General features: G+C 43.3%; 1 protein-coding gene across 1 annotated transcript in view; it reads right to left on the bottom strand.

Annotated features, from left to right (window-relative positions):
* Positions 1-238: 238 nt before the first annotated feature.
* Positions 239-22284, bottom strand: part of Pld1 (phospholipase D1) — a 171889-nt gene continuing 149843 nt past the window's right edge. The window contains 8 exon segments of the mRNA XM_052730200.1: positions 239-1723; positions 1725-1832; positions 1834-1863; positions 1865-1903; positions 1905-1931; positions 3386-3503; positions 15110-15263; positions 21876-22010. Coding sequence (XP_052586160.1) covers positions 1703-1723; positions 1725-1832; positions 1834-1863; positions 1865-1903; positions 1905-1931; positions 3386-3503; positions 15110-15263; positions 21876-22010 — 632 coding nt within the window. The 3' untranslated portion in view covers positions 239-1702.

The raw sequence follows: 22284 nt of genomic DNA, 5'->3' as shown, positions 1-22284 counted from the left end.
TCAGAGTAAATGACTTATTAGGGGTTCTTGCCAGTCCGTTAGGATCGTATCAGAACATTGGGCACAAAACCAAGAATCAGCTAGTTGACCATTTTAAGCTTTAAAATTTTTTTAAATAAAACACAATAAATCTTTAGATATTCCATGCACATTGAATATTTTAAATGCAATGTGATCTTTGTCTGCGTCGGGTCTTATTCACTACAACTATAGAATGAAATCATCTCACCATCCTTGGGCCATACAAGAAATAAGTTATTTATTCATAAAAACAGATTCATTTCCATTGTTGATTACAAAATGCACCTCATTTGTGGAATGTTCCGTAGGGGTGACATCCTCCCTTGGATGTGACTGTCACTCTGTTGTTAAACCATAACACTGGTTTTGTGGTCCTGTGTCATCTTTTAAACCAGCATATTTGTTCATGAAAACATGGGTTGGGAGTCGCTTTGAAGAGAACCACAAAGGACCTGAGGCTTCCAGGAACCCACAGATGCTCCTAGGATTCGAGAGGAACCCTGAAATTTGGTCTAAAAAGGATACCATACCATCTGAAAGTGGATATCCACATTTCAGACTGGGACAACGTGAATTACTGTTGCAGCTTCTTTGGAAGCCATGTTGAAATGTTACTGCATAGTTATCAGTGCAAGCAAAGTAGCTCCTCTTTATAATCAGCTTCTTTTCCCCTAAGGAAGACATAGCAGAAAGACCAAAGGGTCAATAAGGCCAGACTCCTGCTTGTCAGCTGGAAGGCTTATAACACCTCTGCTTCTTTTGGAAGACAAATCGCATCCATTGGATCGCTTATGGAGAAATCCAGCTTTGTCATCAATCTGGTGGCTAAGGGGGACAGGGATTCTACAGACTGTGGGGAATCTTGTCCTTTATCTGAACTGGATTCCCACTGACACCTTGGAGGTTCTATCTGTGTTTATCTGGTTGCTATGTTTTGGTATACCTGGCACATGTTTACAAATATTATCGGGGGCTCAATGACAAGGACACAGCTTGGCAATATCTTTGGGAACCAAGGGAAATTCTTCTTCAGTATTGGAATTTAATGCCTTCCTGTTGTCAACAGCCACTATTGCTGTCCTCAGAAGTGCCTGATGTGGGTAGCTAGGCAAAGCCTGTTCTGTCCCTGCAGTGACTGAAAAGGAACAGAAAGCAACTTCTTGGATTAGTAAATACTCTCATGTCAGAACCACGTGGGTCCAGCATCATCTGGAACCTTGGGTCTCTCAAATTGGCTCTCCACATCTTTCATTGATCAGCAGTCTCTTAAACAGGGCTGTATGGACAAGTTGAGGGCATCCTGGTGGGCCCCAGCTGCCTTAATTAGCATCAGAGAACAAGAGAGTTCAGGCAACTTTTGGCAGTTTGAATCACAGTTGCAGGCCGATTTTTGTTAGCAAAGGAGATGGGTTTTTGATATGTATTGTGTAATTTGCATCTGTGTTTGGTATTGTTTGAACGTATGCTACCTCAAGGACAGGCAGGATACATGATGAAGGCTTGCTTATGCAGAGAGTCCTTACATCAGTGTGACCACTGACCCCTCATTCACTCCAAAGAGTCCAGTAGGTTGGTCCACAGGAGTGTATCAGGCCTGAGTTTGGCTGTGAAGTCCTTAGGAAGTCACCATATGCAATATGGTCTTCAGGTTAGAAATCCTTGACTTGCAGCAGAGTTTGTCTTATGTCCAAACCTCCATGGGCAACCATGGCTTCTTTGGTTCCTACAGAAGGCAGGAGGTTTTCCTCAGATAGGAAATAAAAAGGGAACTGAACCAAGAAGCCTCGGGTCTTCCTCAGCTCCCCCTCAGCGGCGAACGGGGTCATCTTTCGCTAATATGGGGCTTGCTTATAAAGTCTCTCAGCTGTATTAAATTGTGCACCTTCATCATTCGGAAGGCAACGGAACACCTGTTAAAATACAAATTGGAAATTGATTTATTTATTTAAAAATAAGCACGTGTTCCTTATGGAAGATATTCATTGCATCAGGCAAAACCTTTGTCTTATGAAACATTAATTTTATGTCAAAGCACAGGCTTAAGGGTTACTTTTTACAGCTGGGTGTAGTGGCGCGTGTCTATAATCTCTAACACATGGGAGCTGAGGCAGGAGAATCCTAAGTTTAAGACCCTCTGGGCTATGTAGTAAATCCTGGTTTCAAACAACCAACCAAACCAGCCAACAACAGTTGCTGTTTCTATATGCTACAAAGAAACTGTTAGATTTGTTTTCATTTTAAAAGGCCACACCCACTTCTTACTTTATCATCTATGGTGCTCATTAGCCACAGAATAGAGACAAGCTAGCAGTAAAGAATGCTTGCTAGGAAAGAAATTCTAACATAATAACCATCCCTGAATTTCCCTGGACATGCTTGTCTAAGGGGAAAATTCCAAGGTCTGTTTCTCTAATTTTTCATTTTGAAAGATACACATGTCAACAGTTGTTAACATGTAACACTTTGCTAACTGAAATATGGTTCAGACACCACAGCACTTTACCCCTGTATATTTCAGTAGGTGTTGCATAAAAACCAGGACAGGAACTTACAGAATCAGCATCATTCCTATACCCAAGAGATGTAATTCCACAGGGTCATGTGCAGATTTATCCTATTATGACCAAAATGTCTTTTCTCTCTATTTCTCCCCAATATCGGGGACTGAACAGGCAGTACGATGAGTTTCTAACATTCTGTTGTCATATGGCCTGCTTGATCATAACCTGGAGTCCTCAGTATGAAATAAAGCGACATAGACTGTCCTGTCCCAGTAAAAAGACAACACGTCTGTATAGAGGGGCTCTGGGAGACCTGAAGGAGAACGCGTTCTTACCCAGTTTCTCACAGATGGTTAATAAATCTGGCTTTCTCCTGAGGTAACCTATTCCATCACCAAATAGTACTTAACCCTTTAATAACCACAGGGAGAAAAAGGAAAACTCAGAGAGCCAAGCCGTTGCACACAGTTCCCACTGGACACCAGCTGAGATGGGATGAGCACCAGTGTGATCATCTTTGGATAATAATGACCTACCTTCTCTTTGTCACTAAACACCTTGAAAAGCTGGCTAGTCATAGGCCCCTGATGCTTTTGGCGACAGCCCTGCATCCTATGGAGGACAGGATGTCACACTAAGGCCTCTTCTAAATGATAACCCAGGGCCTTGTGCATACTAGGCAAACACCCAACCCCTGAACTATATCCCTGGCCCTTTGATCTTTGCATTTCAATGTCTACAAAGAGATAGCTTTACAACAGGGAGGTATATTGATTATTTTATACTAATAATAGTCTATCTGTATCAATAAAATTGTTGTAAGAATGGAAGAAAAAGGGTGGGGAGGGGTAAGGAAGTCTCACCTTATCATAAATGGTAGCATTCCGAGCTGCTGTTGAAACCCAAATCTCCTTGAAGAATTTGTCACACACAGGATCCTGAAGGTCCTCACTCGGATCAGAGAGATAGCCAAGGACGAGCCTGAAATACAAGAGCCTTCTAAATGAGTGACGAGAAGATGTTACCAGTGGTAACAGCAAGGCAGGTCAACCGCAGGGACAGAGATCTTTGGCAAGGGAAGACAAAGAGGCCATTAAACCCATTAAAGCTTCATTTTGTTCTGGAAGAATCCTTGTAATGTGGCCTAAGATGGCCGGACCCTTAACCATTAAGGTTAGCACCCAAACACTGGCCAGGAGGCAATGTGGAAAGCCCCTTTCCGAGGATTACCTCACTAAACGCCAGCTGTAATTATGCCCATTTTACAGATAAAGGAATTAAAGTGGGGGAGATTACAAAACCTGTTCAGGTTCATATAGGTAAGAGGTCCTGTGACGTGACTTCTGTTTCCCTCCCTGCTTCTTATCCGCCCTCCCCACCTGGATCCCACTCTACCCATCCCTCTTATCTCCCCCCCACCCCACTCTACCCATCCCTTTTATCTCCCCCCCACCCAGGATCCCACCCACTCTACCCATCCCTTTTATTCCCCCCCCATCCCATTCTACTGATCTCTTTTTCCCCCCACCCCGGATCCCACTCTACCCATCCCTCTTATCTCCCCCCAACCCCGGATCCCACTCTACCCATTCCTTTTATCTCCCCCCCCACACCCCGGATCCCACTCTACCCATTCCTTTTATCTCCCCCCCCCAACCCCGGATCCCACTCTACCCATCCCTTTTATTCCCCCATCCCATTCTACCCATCCCTTTTATCCCCCCACCCCAGATTCCACTCTACCCATCCCTTTTATCCCCCCACCCCAGATTCCACTCTACCCATCCCTTTTATCCCCCCACCTCAGATTCCACTCTACCCATCCCTTTTATCCCCCTACCCCAGATCCCACTCTACCCATCCCTCTTATCTCCCCCCCCATCCCGGATCCCACTCTACCCATCCCTCTTATCTCCCCCCCATCCCATTCTACCCATCCCTTTTATCCCCCCACCCCAGATCCCACTCTACCCATCCCTTTTATCTTCCTTCCCACCCCTTGGGCCAAGCACCATGCATAACTCTTGGATACAGAAGTGAGTAAGAAAAGCATGACTTCCCTTTACATAGTTAAATTTGGTGAATAGAGTGAATAGTCAGCCGTGGCAAGCAGAGTTAAACACAGTTGTCACAAACAGAGTGTGTTTTGAAAAGGAGAGGAGGGTATGGCCAGGGAGGTTTTCCCTTCTTCCACTGGGCTACCAGCTCCGGATCTAGTGGTTTTGTTTTTTGTTGTTTTCATTTTTCCCCTTTCATTGAAAATAGACTCTTTTGTCATATAATATATCCTGATTACAGTTTCCCCTCTTCTCCTCCCAGTTCCTCCCCAGCACCCCGGCCTCTGGATCCACTCCCTTTCTGTCTCTCGTTAGAAAAGAACAGGCTTCTAAGAGACGACAACAAAACAGGACAAAATGAAAAATAATAAGATAAAGCAAAAACCATCACATCCAGTCCCAACAAAGTAGCTCCGATGTTTTAAGATCCAGAACAAGATCGGCTTTGTAAAGCCTTCCATAGCTGCCCTTCTCTGGTCCTGAGGGGATGCTGGGAGCCCGGCGCTTTCCCACTCTTCTCCTGACATGCTTTGTTCTTATTGGAGAACTTGCAATATTTTATGCCATTTTTATTTTCAACAGGTCCATTTGTCACAATAGAATACAAATTATTTGAGAGAGTATGGCTTGGCTATTCTCATACCTCTGTAAGTGTTGGTTTAAATAAGTGGTGCTGGTTACTGTGTGAGGAGAGGTCAGAGGCATGACAAAACCCAGTACATATGTGCATATCCATCCACTGTTCAGACATATAAATGAGACTCTTCCTCTTGAGAAACCTGCATGGATATGTGTGTGTGTGTGTGTGTGTGTGTGTGTGTGTGTGTGAGAGAGAGAGAGAGAGAGAGAGAGAGAGAGAGAGAGAGAGAGAGAGATGAGAGAGAGAGAGAGTGCTGTGGGATGGTCTGTATGTCAAGTGTGTTGCTGATTGGTCAATAAATAAAACACTGATTGGCCATTGGCTAGGCAGGAAGTATAGGCGGGACAAGGAGGAGAATAAAGCTGGGAAGTGGAAGGCTGAGTCAGAGAGACACTGCCAGCCGCCACGATGACAACCAGCATGTGAAGATGCCGGTAAGCCATGAGCCATGTGGCAAGGTATAGATTAATGGAAATGGATTAATTTAAGCTGTAAGAAGAGTTAGCAAGAAGCCTGCCATGGCCATACAGTTTGTAACCAATATAAGTCTCTGTGTTTACTTGGTCGGGTCTGAGTGACTGTGGAACTGGGAGGTGAGAGAGATTTGCCCTGACTGTGGGCCAGGCAGGAAAACTCTAGCTACAGAGTTCCCCAGAGGGATGAGTGTCAACAGTGAAGATGACCCAGTGTGGCTGGGCAATGCCTAGGTAAGAGGCAATGGACTAGGCTGGAGAACAGCCAGAGGACGCAGAATTCCCTAACTACACGGAAAAAGATGTCAAGGAGCAGTTTGTCAAACTTATGCAAAACTGACTTCTGTGATCTAAATATGAAATGGCCCCAACAGGTTCATGTGTGCAATTGCCAGCGGGGTCGTGGCTTTTCTTGGGAAGATTGTGGGATCTTCAAGAGCGAAGTCTTTAGGAGGGGAAATGTGTTGTTGGAAATGGGTCGCTGCAGTGGGTCTTAATATCTCTCTCTCTATCTCTCTGTCTCTCTCTCCTCTCTCTGTCTCTCTGTCTCTCTCTCCTTCTCTGTCTGCCTCCCTCCCTTCCTGATAAGGGAAAGGATGGGACCAGGCACCTCATGTTCCTGCTGCGTGCTTTTCCCCCCACGGTGGCTTTGTGTCCCTTGAACTGTAAGCTAAAGTAAACCCCTTTCCTTAGTCTGGCTTCTTGTCAGTTGTTCGGTCACCACAACAGGAAAATCAACCAGCACAATGACTGTGGTTTAATAATGTGGACACCATTCAGCTGTTATCCTCTCTGTGTTTAACAAATGCAGATTTACATCATTGTTAATAGATACAGAGTTTCCCAGCAGGTACAGTTTATGTAACCAATTATTTTATGATGGACATTTGTATCATTTCCAATTTCATATTATTATGAGCAAACATCATAATGAATGTAATTTAGACATAATATGTAACATTTGGTGATTTTCTATGATCATTTGGAGAAATTCCAGAATGAAAATTTCCTAGGTTAAAGAATATGTGGAACTAGGCAGTGGTGGAGCACGCCTTTAATCCCACCACTCAGCAGGCAGAGGCAGGCCAACCTCTGAGTTCCAGGCCAGCTTGGTCTACAAAGAGTTCCAGGAAAGCCAGGGCTACAGAGAGACCCTGTCTCGGGGGGGGGGGGGGGGGGGGGGGGGGGGGGGGGGGGAATTTGAAATTATGCTGCACCATACATTCTCCTCACATCAACAACAACAACTTGCAAAAATTCAGTCTATTTCACAGGTATTAAAGGCAACTCACTTCCATCTCATTCTGGACTTTTTCTGCTACATAAAATCTCTCTAAATCAAATGGATCTAGCACCAGGGGTATACTAGGATTCTTAAATTTTATAACCTCAAAAATTCCATTTCTATTTCAAATAATGTTTCCTTTTGATTACATGAGAATAACTGCAAAAAAGAAACGATCAACACAATGTTTGCACAGCCCTGACTAGCTGCTGAGAATCCAAGCAGAACCTGAGTCACCAACTCGGAAGAACAGAGAGGCTACAACAATAAATTAGAAGAGTACTTGGGACACATAAGACAGTGAAAGGTAAGCATGTGAGGTATTCCCATGAGTTCATTCTTTAATAAGAGGTGAGATCATGTGTCCACCAGCTTATGATTTGTTTGTAGGAAAGCTATTTAAACAAGTGTATAACAGGCAACACTAAGTTCTAGAGTATTTCCCTTGTCAGCATTAACTACATGAAAATGAGCGACATAATATATGAAGAAGTTAGGGTGATCTTTGAAGGATAAGATTTGAAGGAAAATGACTTTGCTTCTATGCCTATATGTATTTGATATTTAACCACAAAATTAGGGAGGCAGAAACATTGCAAAAAACTACCTCTGTTCTTCCCATTCTGCACACCTGTCATCTCAAGTGGTCCCGAGCTTGCCTGTGTGGCCCATGGCTTCTGGTTGGATCTGTAAAGTTGGGATACTTTTCTAGGACTTAATGGACTGTTTGGCGCATAGCTGTGACATTCAAACCCTGGTGGTTGATTCTGTCTCTATTTAGAATTGATTTCACATTGAAATATGTCTCTCAATTTCTGCTCAAAAATAGCCCAGATGGAAAATGGATTGAAGCCGCATGCTAAAGTGAGAAAATGACTGTGCTCTAGGCTACAATATTTACCTTTGGGAACACTTCCAATAAAGGGAAGGAAAACTGACGTGATTTTGTGTGTGTGTGTGTGTGTGTGTGTGTGTGTGTGTGTGTGTGTGTGTGTGGTGCTTTTTAATATATTATCTGTATTTGCCACTGAGGCAAAGTTAAAATCGTTGTTTAAGAACAACTGCCTTTTGAAGACAGTGTGAAAATGTCCAGGAAAAATAACATATCTTGGAATTAATTTCTCATGAAAGGCATAGGATCATCATAAGGAGTAAAATGAAGTTTTACTAAAGATCAATCCTCATTATGGAAATCCTAAAACTTGAGTAAAGAACAAGGAACTGGGCATGGCGAGATGGCTCAGTTGGTAAAGGCCTTGCCTTGCAAGCACGAGGACCTAAGTTCAATCCCCCAGACCCATAGTGGTATGTGCTGGTAACCAGTGCTGGAGAGATGAAGATCCCAGGGGCTTTCTGGTCACCCAGACAGCTTGGTGTAACTGGTGAGGCTAGTGAGACATGGCTTTCTGGAGCCAGCCTGGCCTAATTCATGAATTCCTGGCCAGTGAAACCCTGCACAGCACCTGAGGAAGAACACTTGAAGTTGTCTTCTGACCTCCACATGCATGCATACACACAAGCCCCTGCACATACATAGGCACCTGCACACACACAGGCACATGCACACACATGAACATGCACACACATAAGAGAAAGAAAGAGAAACAGAGACAAGCAGAAAATAAAACACTATATAAATTAGGGCCCATGCCTTCTTCTTCAGTAAGATGACTCAATATTACAAAGACATCAATTATTTTATGTTGATCTATAAATCTGCTATATTGCCAGTTAAAAAGAAAACTAAGGACATGAGAGAATTTGAGTAAGTAGTTCTAAAGTGCATGAGAAAGAATGAATATTTAGAATACACAAATTTGTTCTAAAGAAAACACTACAGTGAGGAAGCAATGTGACAAAAAGTAACGTTAAAAGCTGAGGCCACAAAAATGAAAATGATGTCACACGGGCCTATGAGAAACTGATTTCTCTGTGATTTTTCTGTGACGGAGATGGGAGGAAAGCTGAAATACATGGCATTGCCAGTGTTATTTATTATGCAGCACAATGTTATTCATTAAGTGGCACTGTTTACCATGCAAGAAAAGCCATGAGGTATGACAAAACCCACTCTAAGAGTTTATTAGGGGAGGAATTAGAAGGAGGTACTTAGGCCTATGGGAAATGATTGTGCAAGAAGAGGGTGGAGGGATAGATGGAACTCACTTTTTTACAGGTTCCTCCTGCACATGCGCATATGGGCTCACATAGCTACATCACCCATGCGCATAGATTGCGTGATCACACTGTGCACAAATTACGTGATCACGCAGCACACAGATTACATAGGAAGTAAGGCCCTGGGATGACTAAGCCTCTTGCGTGGCTACTAGAGAGTGCATGCACAGTCATGTAGCTGGGGGAGTGGCCAGGAATCTCAACAGCCAGTATCATGAAGATTGAACATCAGATAAACTTCTGAATGTGGTGCACACACCTAGCACACAAGCACTTGGTGGGTGGAGGGGGGAGAACCAGAAGTCCATGGTCATCCTTAACTACAAAGTGAGTTCCAGCTAGCCTTGGCTACACAAGATTCTATCAAAAAAATTATTTATTCATTTATCTATCTATCTATCTATCTATCTATCTATCTATCTATCTATTTTAGTAAGGTCTGGTGACACAGGCCTTTAACTCAGCATTCAGGAGGCAAAGACAAGCAGATTTCTATGAATTCTAAGCCAGCCAGGGCTACATAGGGAGACCCTGTCTCAAAAACAAACAAACAAAACAACAGCAAATGTTTAAAAACAAGTAGGTAAACAGTACTACTTCACACACCTCTTGACCAGTTGAGGGAAAGAAAATCTAGAGACCCTGTCTCATTTCTTACATTAAAACACGCTACTCTGAGAGGCATGGTGGTGAACACCTGAAGTCCCACCATGAAAGAGGCTGAGACAGAAAGTGTTGTGGAATATTATTTTAAGATGTGTTACATTTGTTTATGCTGTAGAACATTTGTTTAATGATGCAAAGATGTGTTGCATTCTTTTATGTTGCATTCATTTAACTCTGTGAAGCTGTGCTACTGTGCCTGTGTAAGACACCTGATGGTCTAGTAAAGAGCTGAATGACCAATGGTGAGGCAGAAGAAAGGATGGATGGGGCTGGTAGGCAGAGAGAATAAATAGAAGGAGACATCTGGGAAGAGAGGAGAAAGATCAAGAGAACAAGGAGAGGAGGACACTAGGGACCAGCCACACAGCCACACAGCCACACAGCCACACAGCCACACAGCCAGCCATAGAGTAAGAGTGAAAGTTAGATTACAGAAGTAAGAAAAGGAAAGAACCCAGAGGCAAAAGGCAGACGGGTTAATTTAAGTTAAGAAAAGCTGGTTAGAAACAAGCCAAGCTAAAGCTGGGCATTCCTAAGTAAGAATAAGACCCCATGTGTGATTTATTTGGGAGCTGGGTGGCAGACTCCCAAAAGAACAAAAACAACCACCAACAAGAAGGTTTTGAGTTCAAAGTTGGCTTCGGCCATATAATAAGACCCTGTAAGAAAAATAGAAAAGAAGCCACACATGTTGATTGCGAAATACAAAACGGAAACAAATACTAGGAAAAAAGCAAAAACCAAAATCCAAAAGTAACCGTTGATCTTAGGCCAGGGAACATATTCTTGACAAATAAGTAAAGGAAAAAATCAAGAAATTTGGTTAATAATTTCACCTTAAATAGGAGTAAGAAGAAATTGCTCAACCATATTCAACAAAATAAGTAGTCATTAAAAGAAAGTTAAACAGTCCAGAAAAATGGGCAAAGAACATGAAAAGGCCAGACAAATTCACAAAAGAGCAAGTATTCTTGATTAATAAACACAGTGTAATTGACCTAAGAAGGAATTTGGGGAAAATGCAGCTTCCTTTGTCTGAGAAAAATTGTCCCTTCTTTTGCTCACATAAAAAAACAAGCAAACAAACAAAAATATTTACCTTTTTTTCATATTAGCAAAAAGTTGAGTCAAACATAGAAGTATGTTTTTAAGGAATTATGGCATACACACATGAAGCATGATGCAATCATTAAAATGCTACAGGATAACACTGACATAGAAAAGCATGTGTGGCTCTTAAATAATAAAGAATACTCAGGGGCCGAATCCCAGCACTTGGGAGGCAGAGGCAGGCAATCTCTGTGAATTCGAGGCCAGCCTACAACATGAGTTCAGGACAGCTAGGGCTGTTACACAGAAAAACCCTGTCTCATAAAACCAAACAATAAACAAATGAGAGAGAGGGAGGGGAGGGAGGGGAGGGAGGGGAGGGAAGGGAAGGGAAGGGAAGAGGAAAGGGAAGGGGAAAAGAAAGAGGAAAGGAAAGGGGGAAAGAAAGGAAAGGAAAGGAAAAAGAAAAAGAAAAAGGAAAAAAGAGACTATTCAGGGGCTGGCCTGATAACTCAGCAGGCAAAGTTGATGCCTCCAAGTCTGAAGACCTCCTGAGTTTGATTTTCAGGACCCTCAATGTGAAAGGAGAGAACTGACTCCTACAGGTTGTCCTCTGACCTTCACATTCATGTGTGCACACAAATAAGAAATAAATCTTAAAAATCAAGAATATTCCGGACCTGCAAAATTCAAATTTTGTTTTTTAAAAATAGATGAATATATATAAATACAGGAGTGAACAAAAAGTAGACTGCTAGATGGCAAATGTTAAAATTGTCAACATACTGTGAGCTGTGGAGAGGAAACCCTTATTGTATTGCTAGGGATGAGAACCCATCCAGGGTTCCAACAAATAATTAAAGGTAGAACTGTATTATCCCACCCATGTTATTGTGTTATATCCAGAGAAGTTAGTTCAGTATGCCAGAGACAACTGCACTCCCATGTTCGTTATGACGTTACGCAGAAGAGCCAAAAATCAGAGACAAACTAAGTGTCCATCAGCTGATAGGTAAATAAGGGAAATGTGGCTTGTCCATACAAATGGATGCTCTTGAATCACACAGAAGAGTGAAATCCTGTCATTTATGACAACACGGATGGAACCAGTGATCATCGAGGAATGAGCCAGGCGTTGAGAGACAGGGATGCTTTGACCTCGTAGATGGAATATGGAAAAGACCTCACAGATGTTTGAGAACAGAATGATGGTCGCCAGTGCTGGGGCATCAAGGAAGGGGTCATGAAACCAGGTTGGTCAAAGGGAACTAAGCCGTTGTAGACAGGAGTAAGATGTTCTGGTGTGCTTCATGGGAGACTTTGGATGGTGGTGGACTAGCTTCCCAGAAGTTAGAAGAAAGGATTTGAATGTTCTTGTCACAAAGAAAGGTCAGAGGCTTGAGCAGATATATGTGCTCAGGCTGGAGAGATGTTCATCAGAAAAAACACTTGCCATACAAGCCTGCTGACTGAATTTGATTTCTGAAACCCATTTAAAAAGCAAGATGCAGTGGTGCACACCTTTAATCCCAGCACTCCTACAGTGACATGGGAGTGGGAAGAGGAGAGTCTCCCAGGAGCTCACAGGCCAGCTAGTCTGGATTACTCACCAAGGCAGAAACAATAGACCTCTGCCTCAGCAAGGTGCACGGAGAGAACTAACTCCCCAAAGTTATTCTCTGATCTCCACATATGTACCACGGCACATTCCATACATGTATCAAAAACATTTTAAGTTATTCTCACACTAATCTAGATATTACTCAGTGAACACATATACAAAAACATCACATAGCACTTCATAAACCTTTGCAATTTATGTAATCAAAGTTAATGGTGGAATTACAAATGAATTTACCTTCTTGTTGGTATTTTATATTTGACAAATTTCTACAAGAGAAAATTGGTTGTAAAGCAGACTCCTGTCCCTCTATATTAGTATATGCCTAAAGATGTATAAAGAAGCCTGCCACTCCAAAGAGAATACTTAGGTTCACCCACAATGGAAAGGACATGACATTTCCAGCTTAAAAAGTGAAATAATTATTTCCTTGCATATGCTGTAATAGGAAGCCAGTGGGTTGGTTAGCAGGGCACTGACTCTAAAGTCTTCCCTGCTAAACAAAACAAACCAGCAGCACTTTTTTGTAATACCAATGGTTTGAAAGAATTCTCACTGGGCCAAACAAATAGTAATAAAGGAGACAAAATAAAATAAAACAAAACAAAATAAAAACAAAAAAAAGGAGACAAATAAGCAATGACAGCGGTTGAAAGGTACTGATGTATTTTGAGGCATGGCTCTGCTGAGTCCTTTGAGCTGAGAGCAAAGAATGGGTCTGTCTGGAATGAAGCTAAATCTGGGGAGCATGTCTGCCAGAACTGTAGGAAGAAGCAAGATGACCATCAAGACGGCTGTTGTATTGGCAAGGAGTCTCTCTGTGTGTGAGCCAGTTGCCAAATGGACCATTATCACATGGAGGCAATGGTGTCATTGCCAATGACACATTAACAATGGTGTCACAGGCATCCCTTCCCCAAGCAGCACAAAACACAACCCTTGGCTACATCGGGGCACCAGTGTGTCACACTGTGGAGCCACTATTGGGAGCTCGAAGGTCCTTGCTCTCACAGACAGGCACTAAGGAAAAGGGAATGTCCAAATGCAGGATTGTCTTTTTGATGGCAGAGATGTATAACTTGTCTTTCCAACCAGAAGGCTGGGGACGGGGCTGATTAATAACCTGGTGACTTATGATCTCTGTAGCAACAGGCCACACCAAGATCCCACAGGCAGGACTGGAGGTGGCTTATAGTCTAGGTGATGTTTGCATTATCTGTATGTCCAGGGGCTCCCCCGAGCTCCCACAAACAGGGCAAGATGTGGTTAATAGCCCAGATGACCTCTACACTATCTATGTGACTGAGACCACATCAGATCCTTCTCTAGCTCTTCAGATAACACATGTGGCCTATCTCTAGAACTCACCCTGATGGAAGAAGTGACACACTTTGAGAATCAGAGTTTCTTTGATGTAATTATGCCTCCTTGTGCACCAGGGATTGAGTTACAACAGGAAATGTTTTTCAAACTTGCACTGTACTTATGTGCAATGTACTTATGTACTGTAAATATTCCTATAATAAACTACTCAGGGTCAGGGTAGTTTGAACCAATACTGGCTAAGTCATGTTGAACCTTCTTGCCTTACTCAGATTGGCACTCTGCCAGCCCTGGTGGTCACAGATACCCCTATAGGTCACAAATGAAGTGATGTCACAGCAAGGGCAGTTCTAGAATCCTCAGGATCTCCTGACCAGGTCTACAGCTGGGAGAGAGGTCAAGGTGTTGACAGACCATACAGATTCATACACCTGGAAAGGTTTTACCTGGTCCTTGCTTAGTTCTGAGGTAAGGAGCTAGATGGCAGTGAACAAAGGAATGATATGATCTAGAAGGTTTAGAAGGACCACTGTTGATAATAGACTAAAGGGGCTGGGGGCAGTTAACCCTAGCCAGAGAAAACAACCCACTTAATCCCCCAGGGTCACACAGTCCTTATTTCACAGCCCTCAGTATCCTGTCTGTCTTGTAGAGAACCAGGATCTCTCATATCTAGAGTCCTTTTAAACTTGGGAAATGTAGTGTTCACACTTAAATCTAATCCTAGCAGCCACTAAAATACTTTTAGCAATACTTATCATATCCTCACAATTTATTTTGTGTGCCTGAAGATGCTCATGTCACAGTGCATGCAGAGGTCAGCGGACAACTTGTGGAATTTGGTCCTTTCCTTTACCACGTGGTCCCCATGTGTGAGTGACAACTTAAAGGTTCTCTCCTTCCACCTTGTGAGCTGAGGGGATTGAACTCAGGTCATCAGGATAGGTGGGGAGTGCCTTTACCTGTGGAAGTACCTGTTTATTTAGATTTTAAAAGTGAAGTTACTTTAAAAACTTAAACAAATCCTACCTAGAGGGTTTGATCTGGACTGACCTTAAATTGATTACATTTAAAATGGTAGTTTGTGCTATTATTCATAAAGATGGCAGGCTATTAAAACAATGTATGTATATTTAGAGTCATTTTCTATACTCGTATGTATATCCTGCACTCTGAGAGACATTGTTCTAGATTTAAAAAGAATCTGGCACGGCAGGAGTGCCAAGGGGGAGAGGTCACCCGAGCCCCAGCACTGCGCTGTGAACTAGGAACAGGCCTGGCTCTGTAGGGTCACCTGAAGCATTGCAGCCGGAGTCCTTGGGCGAAGCGGCCGGCTTGGTACTCTTTTCCATCCATCACTGAGGGGACCGTCTCTGTGTCCTGCACTATGACGGCCATTTCACTGTCTCGCTTTCCCAGCATGCTCCGGTCATTGATGTTGGCAGAACCTAACGGGAGGAACAACAGAAAAGAACAAGTTCTCGTGACAGCCACAGCCGACGACGGCCGACCCTACTCCATGCTTCTGGCTCACGACTCCCCAGTTTTGTCCAAGTTATCTAGGGAAGGTGTAGTTTAGGGAGGTAGGGGCCTCCTCAGGATTAGCCCAAGTGTGGCCCTTGATCATTCTAAAGCAGCTTAGAATCACAATGTCACCATCTTTGTCAGGGATTAGCTTAGCAGATGGCACCTGGCATGGTTCTGGACCACACAACATGAGGGAAAGTTTCCAAGAGCGTCTGAGAAAGCAGAACTTTATATCATCTCTCCCATCCCTTGGATATTGGCTCCAGAAGATTCCCTCTACAGCCATCTTTCTACCATGAGGGGCTAACCCAACAAGTCAAGGCCGAAGGGCAGAAAGCATGCTCAGAGGCTGAGAGACAGCTCAGCAGTGATGAGCGCTTCCTGCTCTTCCAGAGGACCCAAGTCCACTCCCAGCACCCATGTCAAGTGGCTCACAACATCCTGTAGCTCTACATCCAGAAGACCTGATGCCTTCTTCTGGCCTCCATGGACATCTGTTCACATGTGTGCACATACAGAGATATACACAATACACATAAGTGAAAATAATTGTAAAAAACCTGCAGAATGTCATGGAATATTACTTTGACTATATCAAGATATGCTATATTTGTTTATGTTGCAGAATGTTTAACTATGTAAATGTGTGTTGCATTTGTTTAACTAGGAAAAAGTGTGTTACATTTGTTTATGTTGCATTTGTTTAATTCTGTAAAGATGTGTTGCTGTTTCACCTTGCCTGCCTAAGGCACCTGATTGCTCTACTAAAAACCTGAATGGCCAATAGCTGGGCAGGAGATGGATAGGCGGTGCTGGCGGGCAGAGAGAATAAGTAAGAGAGGAGAGAAGAGAGAAGAAAGGAGAGAATGAGGGAGAAATTGAGGGAGATGCTCAGGGCCAGCCAGTCAGACAGCCAGACAAGGACATACAGAATGAAAGAAAGGTAAAAAGCCCTGAGGCAAAATGAAGACCGAGAGAAACAGGTTAAATTATGTTATAAGAGCTAGTGGGACAAGCGTATGATAAGGCTGAACATTCATAACTAATATCAAGTCCCCTTGTCATAATATGGGGGCTGGCAGTCCGAGGAAGCCTGCTACAGCAAAATCCGGAAGACTCTAGTTAACGCTAGAGCTTTCTTCTACTGTTTATGAAACGATACGGTCTCCTGACTGTGTCACATAGTTTTCTACCTGCATCGCAAAGGACGCTGGTTAACTGAATCATGAAGGAGTTATTCTAGAAATTGTTAGGGTTTTGTTTTTGTTTAAAAACAAAAACCAAAACACAAGAACAAGCTTTCTGGTCTTCAGCTTTTACACAACAAGGAATGTTAAATGGCAGGAATGCTTTCACAGTCACTGGCTAATCTGAAATACAGTCTGCCATTGATGGCCGAGACTCTCCACCTCTGCTGTGTGGCAGGCAGCAGCTTTGGTGTCAATTTCCCTCTGTTTTGAAACCTCAATTCAGGGAGGTAGCGGTGCATGCCTTTAATCCCAGCACTCAGGAGGCAGGCAGAGCTCTGTGAGTTCCAGGCCAGCCTGGTCTAGAGAGAAAACCTCAATTCACCAAGGATGTTGACTTTCAGTTAGGAAGGACTAAGCTTTCATTTGTTTATTTTGTGATGTGTAGTCTGGACTTCCTTTTATTACCTGATTCCTCACAATAGAAGAAATTCTGTAGTGGATCATGGTAAAGCATACATATGCACTAAGTAGCTTTAGTATTACACCATGAGGTTTGGCGGCTTTTTTTAATTAAAATATAAGTACATGATTTCCCCTCTTCCCTTTTCTCCTTCCAGCCCTTCCAATGGCCCTCCCATTGTCTTTTCTCAAATTTATGGTCTCTTTTCAGTTGTTATATATGCATATACCTATAACAATAATGATACAGTTGGATGTATAAATGCATGAACACACCTGCTTAGTCCATTTAGTGTTACTTGAATGTATATGATTCCGGGACTGACCATTTGGTACTGGATAACCAGTGATGGGGTTCATCCTGTGAGAGGACCATTTCTCCCACCCTCAACATCCCTTAGATGCCTGCGGTTCTTTGTTTAGGTGTGAGACTTCCCCCTCCCATGTTAGGTGTTGTGCTGGTTCTGGTCTTATTTAGGCAGCCGTGTTGGTGTGACCAGGGCTGCAGGTGGGGAGAATTTACTGGAATGTAGCGTTTGCATCCCCCTCTCTAGCCCAAGCATTCCTCCCTAGGTGTATGAACAGAATTCCCGTGGTGCTTTTTGGGGACTTGGCTCTCTTCTGCCCTAAGCAGAGGCCACTCCAAGACTGTGTCTGCAGGACTGGGTGGTGCTTCTCTAGCCAAGATCAGAACCCTGTGATGTGGGAGCCAGCCTGGAGCCCCCACATATTTATCCACTAACCCCAAACCCCTCCCAGGGCAGCCCCCCCTGACTCCTGCGGGCAGGAGTACATTCCTGGCGTTGTGATATGTTGGAGACAGAAGTAAGTGCTGTCTGCATAAGCCAGCCTAACAGGCCTAGCAGGAAGATCTTCCCCAGAGATGCTGTGTCTCTCCACATGGCTACCGGGCTGTAGAAACAATGGGTACCGAGGAAATGGGAATTCCCCCGAAATCCCATGCTGGGAGAAAAAGAAGGTTGCCACCAGACAGGAACTTGTCTCCTGGCAAGAGATTCCACAGAGGTTACAACTTATCAGAGCACCTTACAACATGAAACTGAAGCTCACAAGGATGAGTCAGCGGTGGGCAGGGCCACACCTTGATGGGCAGTGCCTAGATGTTCATAACCTTGGCTCTCTATTTAAACCTCAGTCTTACTGCAGAACCCTGAGGATGGACTTGGGGGCTTCGCTGGGTCTCTTTTCCCGCTAAGATGGCCACATTGAATAAATATCTCTCTCTCTCTCTCTCTCTCTCTCTCTCTCTCTCTCTCTCTCTCTCTCTCTCTCTCTCTCTCCCCTGTTTTCCATTATTAAACTGGCTCTTTTAATTGACTTGTTAAGGAGTGTGGCTTGGGGCACAGGCTGTGACCCTCAGGTTTGATAAAATGAGGACTAGCGATCACATCCCCAGAACCCATGTAAATGCTGGGCAGGCACCGAGATCCACCTGCAACCCCAGTGTAAGGTAGGCAGAGACAGCCAATCCTGGGGCAGGTTGCCTAGCTAGGCTCCAGATCTTAGATGAACTTAATACATAATACTAACAGGGAAATACTGATAAGTATAAATGTTACCTCCAGTCTTGCTGTTAAATATTTCTGTGTTCTGAAAATCAAACTCAGAAAATGAGTTGCAGGATTGGGGCATACCTCATTTCTACATAAAAAAGAGGAAGAGGAAGGAGGGATGTGGGTTACATAGAGTGGTTATAGGGTCTGGGTGCCTTTTGAGGAACACAGTACTGGAGGCTTCCTTTGGTGATGAGAGACACCAGCCAGGGCTCCGTTTTCCCCGTTATTTGGCAATTTTGATGAGATCACCTCCGCATTTGTATACATTTGGGGACGCTTCTGCAGTATTAGGTCTCCATACACCCCTTAGACAGCCTTGTTTAGATGCTCCTCCCTGCATTCCCTCCGTCATCCGCCTCTTCCCTCCTCCTCCTCCTCATTTGATCCTCCCGTTCTAGTCCTCCACCTTGTCCATCATACTTATCTATTTTATGCCCCCTTCCTAGGGAGATCCATCCCTACCTGCTAGCCTCTTACTCTATCCCTAATTCCCATGGTTATAGGGATTGTAGCCTGCCTATTGAAGATTAACAGCTAATATTCACATATAATTAGATACACACCATATTTGTCTTTTTGGATCTGGGCTACCTCACTCGGGATGATTGTTTTTTTCTTAGTTCCATCCATTTACCTGGTTTTATGTTGAGGTCTTTGATCTATCTGGAGTCATGTTTTGTTCAGTATAATAAGTCACTATAGAACAGTGGTTCTCAATCTTCCTAGTGCTATGACCTTTTAGCTCCTCACGTTGTAGAGACCCCCGACCATAAAATTATTTTTGTTGCTACTTCACAATTGTAATTTTGCTACTGTTACAAATCATAATATAAATATTTGTGTTTTCTGATGCTCTTAGGTAACACCAGTGGAAGGGTCATTCAAATTCGGGGGTACAATCCACAGGTTGAGAACCATTGCTATTGGGTAAAGGATGTTGGAATACAACGCTTTTTTAGAAAACAGTTCTGCACAAATATCAAAATAATCCATTTCTCTAGTCTTTCTCCCTATGTGTGTATATGTATACAGATATTCAAGCTATGTTTACAGATATTTAAATACATGTATGCACCTATATACACACTGAGATACATACCCTTGCTTCAGAAATACATTTTTCCAAACTATATTCTAGATAAGACATCTCATTACTGCTAGTTATGAGATTTTTTTTTCCTTTCTCAGTGGAGAATAGAGACAAAAAGGACATATAACTGCCAAAAAGTGTCAAAATACTCCATGACATTTAGCTTCTTAAAGACCAGGGAGTTACCTTAATACAGCTAAGAAGCTATGTTTTATTTAAAACTGCTGGGCATGTCTTTCTGTATGCTGTGAAAGTGTTGCTCTGATTGATTGATAAATAAAATGATAATTGGCCAGTAGCCAGGCAGGAAGTGTAGTATAGGCAGGATAAGCAGAGAGGAGAATGCTGGGAAGTGGAAGGCTGAGTCAGGAGACGCTGCCAGCCACTGCCACCATGAGAAGCAAGATGTGAAGGCAGAACTGGGAAAAGGTACCAAGGCACGTGGTTAAACATAAATAAGAATTATGGGTTAGTTTAAGTGTAAAAGCTAGTCAGTGGTAGGCCTGAGCTAATGGCCGAGCAGTTTAATTAATATAAGCCTCTGTGTGTTTACTTGGGTCCAAGTGGCTGCAGGGCCATGTGAGCCAGGCAGGAACAAGGATCACTTTAGCTACATAAAACAGATGAGCAGGATTCCCAGCAGTGCCGTGCACCATCTCTACTGGTAACACAAGTCTCTCTCTCTCTCTCTCTCTCTCTCTCTCTCTCTCTCTCTCTCTCACACACACACACACACACACACACACACACACACACACACACACACACGCACACACACACACACACACACCACTCACTTTTCAGAATGATCATGTGCTGGCTAGTTTTATGCCAACCTGACACAAGCTAGGGCCATCTGAAAGGAGGAGACCTCAGTTGTTAAAATGCCTCCATAAGATCTGCTTGTAGGGCATTTTCTTAATTGGTGATTGATGGGAAGGCCCAGCCCACTGAGGGTGGTGCCATCTCTGGACAGGTATTCCTGGGTTCTATAAGAAAGCAGGCTGAGCAAGCAGCACCACTCCATGACCTCTGCATCAGCTCCTGCCTCCAGGTTCCTGCCCTGTTTGAGTTCCTGTCCTGGCTTCCTTCAGCCATGAGCTACAATGTGGAAGTGTAAACCAAACCAGCCCTTTCCTCCCCAAGTTGCTTTTGGTCATGGTGTTTCATCACAGCAATAGAAACCCTGACTATGACAAGTTATTAATGTTCTGCATCTCATTCATCTTTCCAGTGTTTATTCATTAACAATATTAAATGGGAAACAATTCAGTGATGTTGACGCAGGATGTTCAATGTTTATAAAACCAGAAGGAGACTGAATATCCACCCTTCTGGCCCAGAAGGTCCAATCCAGAATATGCACGCCTCTCTCCTGAATCAGTGAGGGGAGAGCACTCGTGCCGTTAGTTGAAGAGGGACATTGATCGGAAAACAGGACGATGTCATTTCACTAAAACACAATTCTCTCTCCACTTCCACCCGGATCAGCAAAGCTGACAGTTCCACACCTTGATTGAGAGTATCCAAAACATAAGCATAGGAAAAATACTGGTAAGCACACTGACAGCAAGACTTTAGCATCCTTCTGGCCTTGACTGTGACCTGACCCTAGATCTGTAGGGAAGGTCAGATGATGTGGGATCAGCACAGACCACACACAAGCTTCTCTTGTTTGAAATGTTCCCTTGCTGATTTCCTCTCCTCCCAATCCCAGAACTCTAGGCATTTGGACTCAAATAAAAATAAGGGAATACTAAAGAATTAATCAAATGGGGGCTAGTGGCATGGCTCAGCAGATAAAGACACTTGCTGCCAAGCCTGAAGACTGGAGTTCAGTCTCCAGGACCCTCTTGGTGGAAACTCACTCAAGCTGGCCTCTGACTTCCACACACAAATGCAGAACATGCACAAAATCAGTCAACCAGTCAAATAAACAAAAGTAAACATTTTTAAAGAATCAGTGAGATCAGCAGGTGAACAGATGTGAGGTTTAAGGCCCTGCTTCCAAATACTGTGACTGCACGAAGTCCCTTTCGTTGCTCTGGATCTCTAATTCTGGATAGGTTAAAAAACAAAACAACAACAACAAGACAGGTTAGGGAGGATGTCGCTGAAACAGTGGAGGTGTTCTATGACAAATCTCAGATGCCACAGAAGCACAGAAAAGCAAGGACAATTGAGGCAAAGAAGCGTGGGCACAGACCTCATACTTACCGATAACAACTGTGTTGTCATCAGCAATTAGCAACTTGCTGTGGACATAGATGAGCTCAGTGACTAGGTTCCCTTCCAGCTCTGCATGTGTTCTCAGGCCACAAAGTGATATGTAATTTATCCACTGATTACCAACTGGGAATCAAGAAGAAAATATTAAGATCAATATTAAGATCAATCGACCATGTCCAACGAAGGTACATCAATTTTGTTTTCCAAGACATATAGACCATTTAAGCAGGCTATTTAGAAATATATACATATATGTGTGTAATATATATATATATATAAAAAATCTTTTGCAAAATTTAGCCAGGAACTCTTATGATAAAGGGAATTTTATTAGTAACTTGAATGAGTATCCTAGTTTCATTCTGTTGCTGTGACAAAACATTGTGTCAAGGAATTT

The sequence above is a fragment of the Peromyscus californicus genome, unplaced genomic scaffold (genome assembly GCF_007827085.1).
Source record: "Peromyscus californicus insignis strain IS unplaced genomic scaffold, ASM782708v3 Scaffold_9__1_contigs__length_137607984, whole genome shotgun sequence".
NCBI lineage: Eukaryota > Metazoa > Chordata > Mammalia > Rodentia > Cricetidae > Peromyscus > Peromyscus californicus.
Note: the sequence above shows the minus strand (reverse complement) of the source record. Positions and strands in the feature narration are given on the sequence as shown.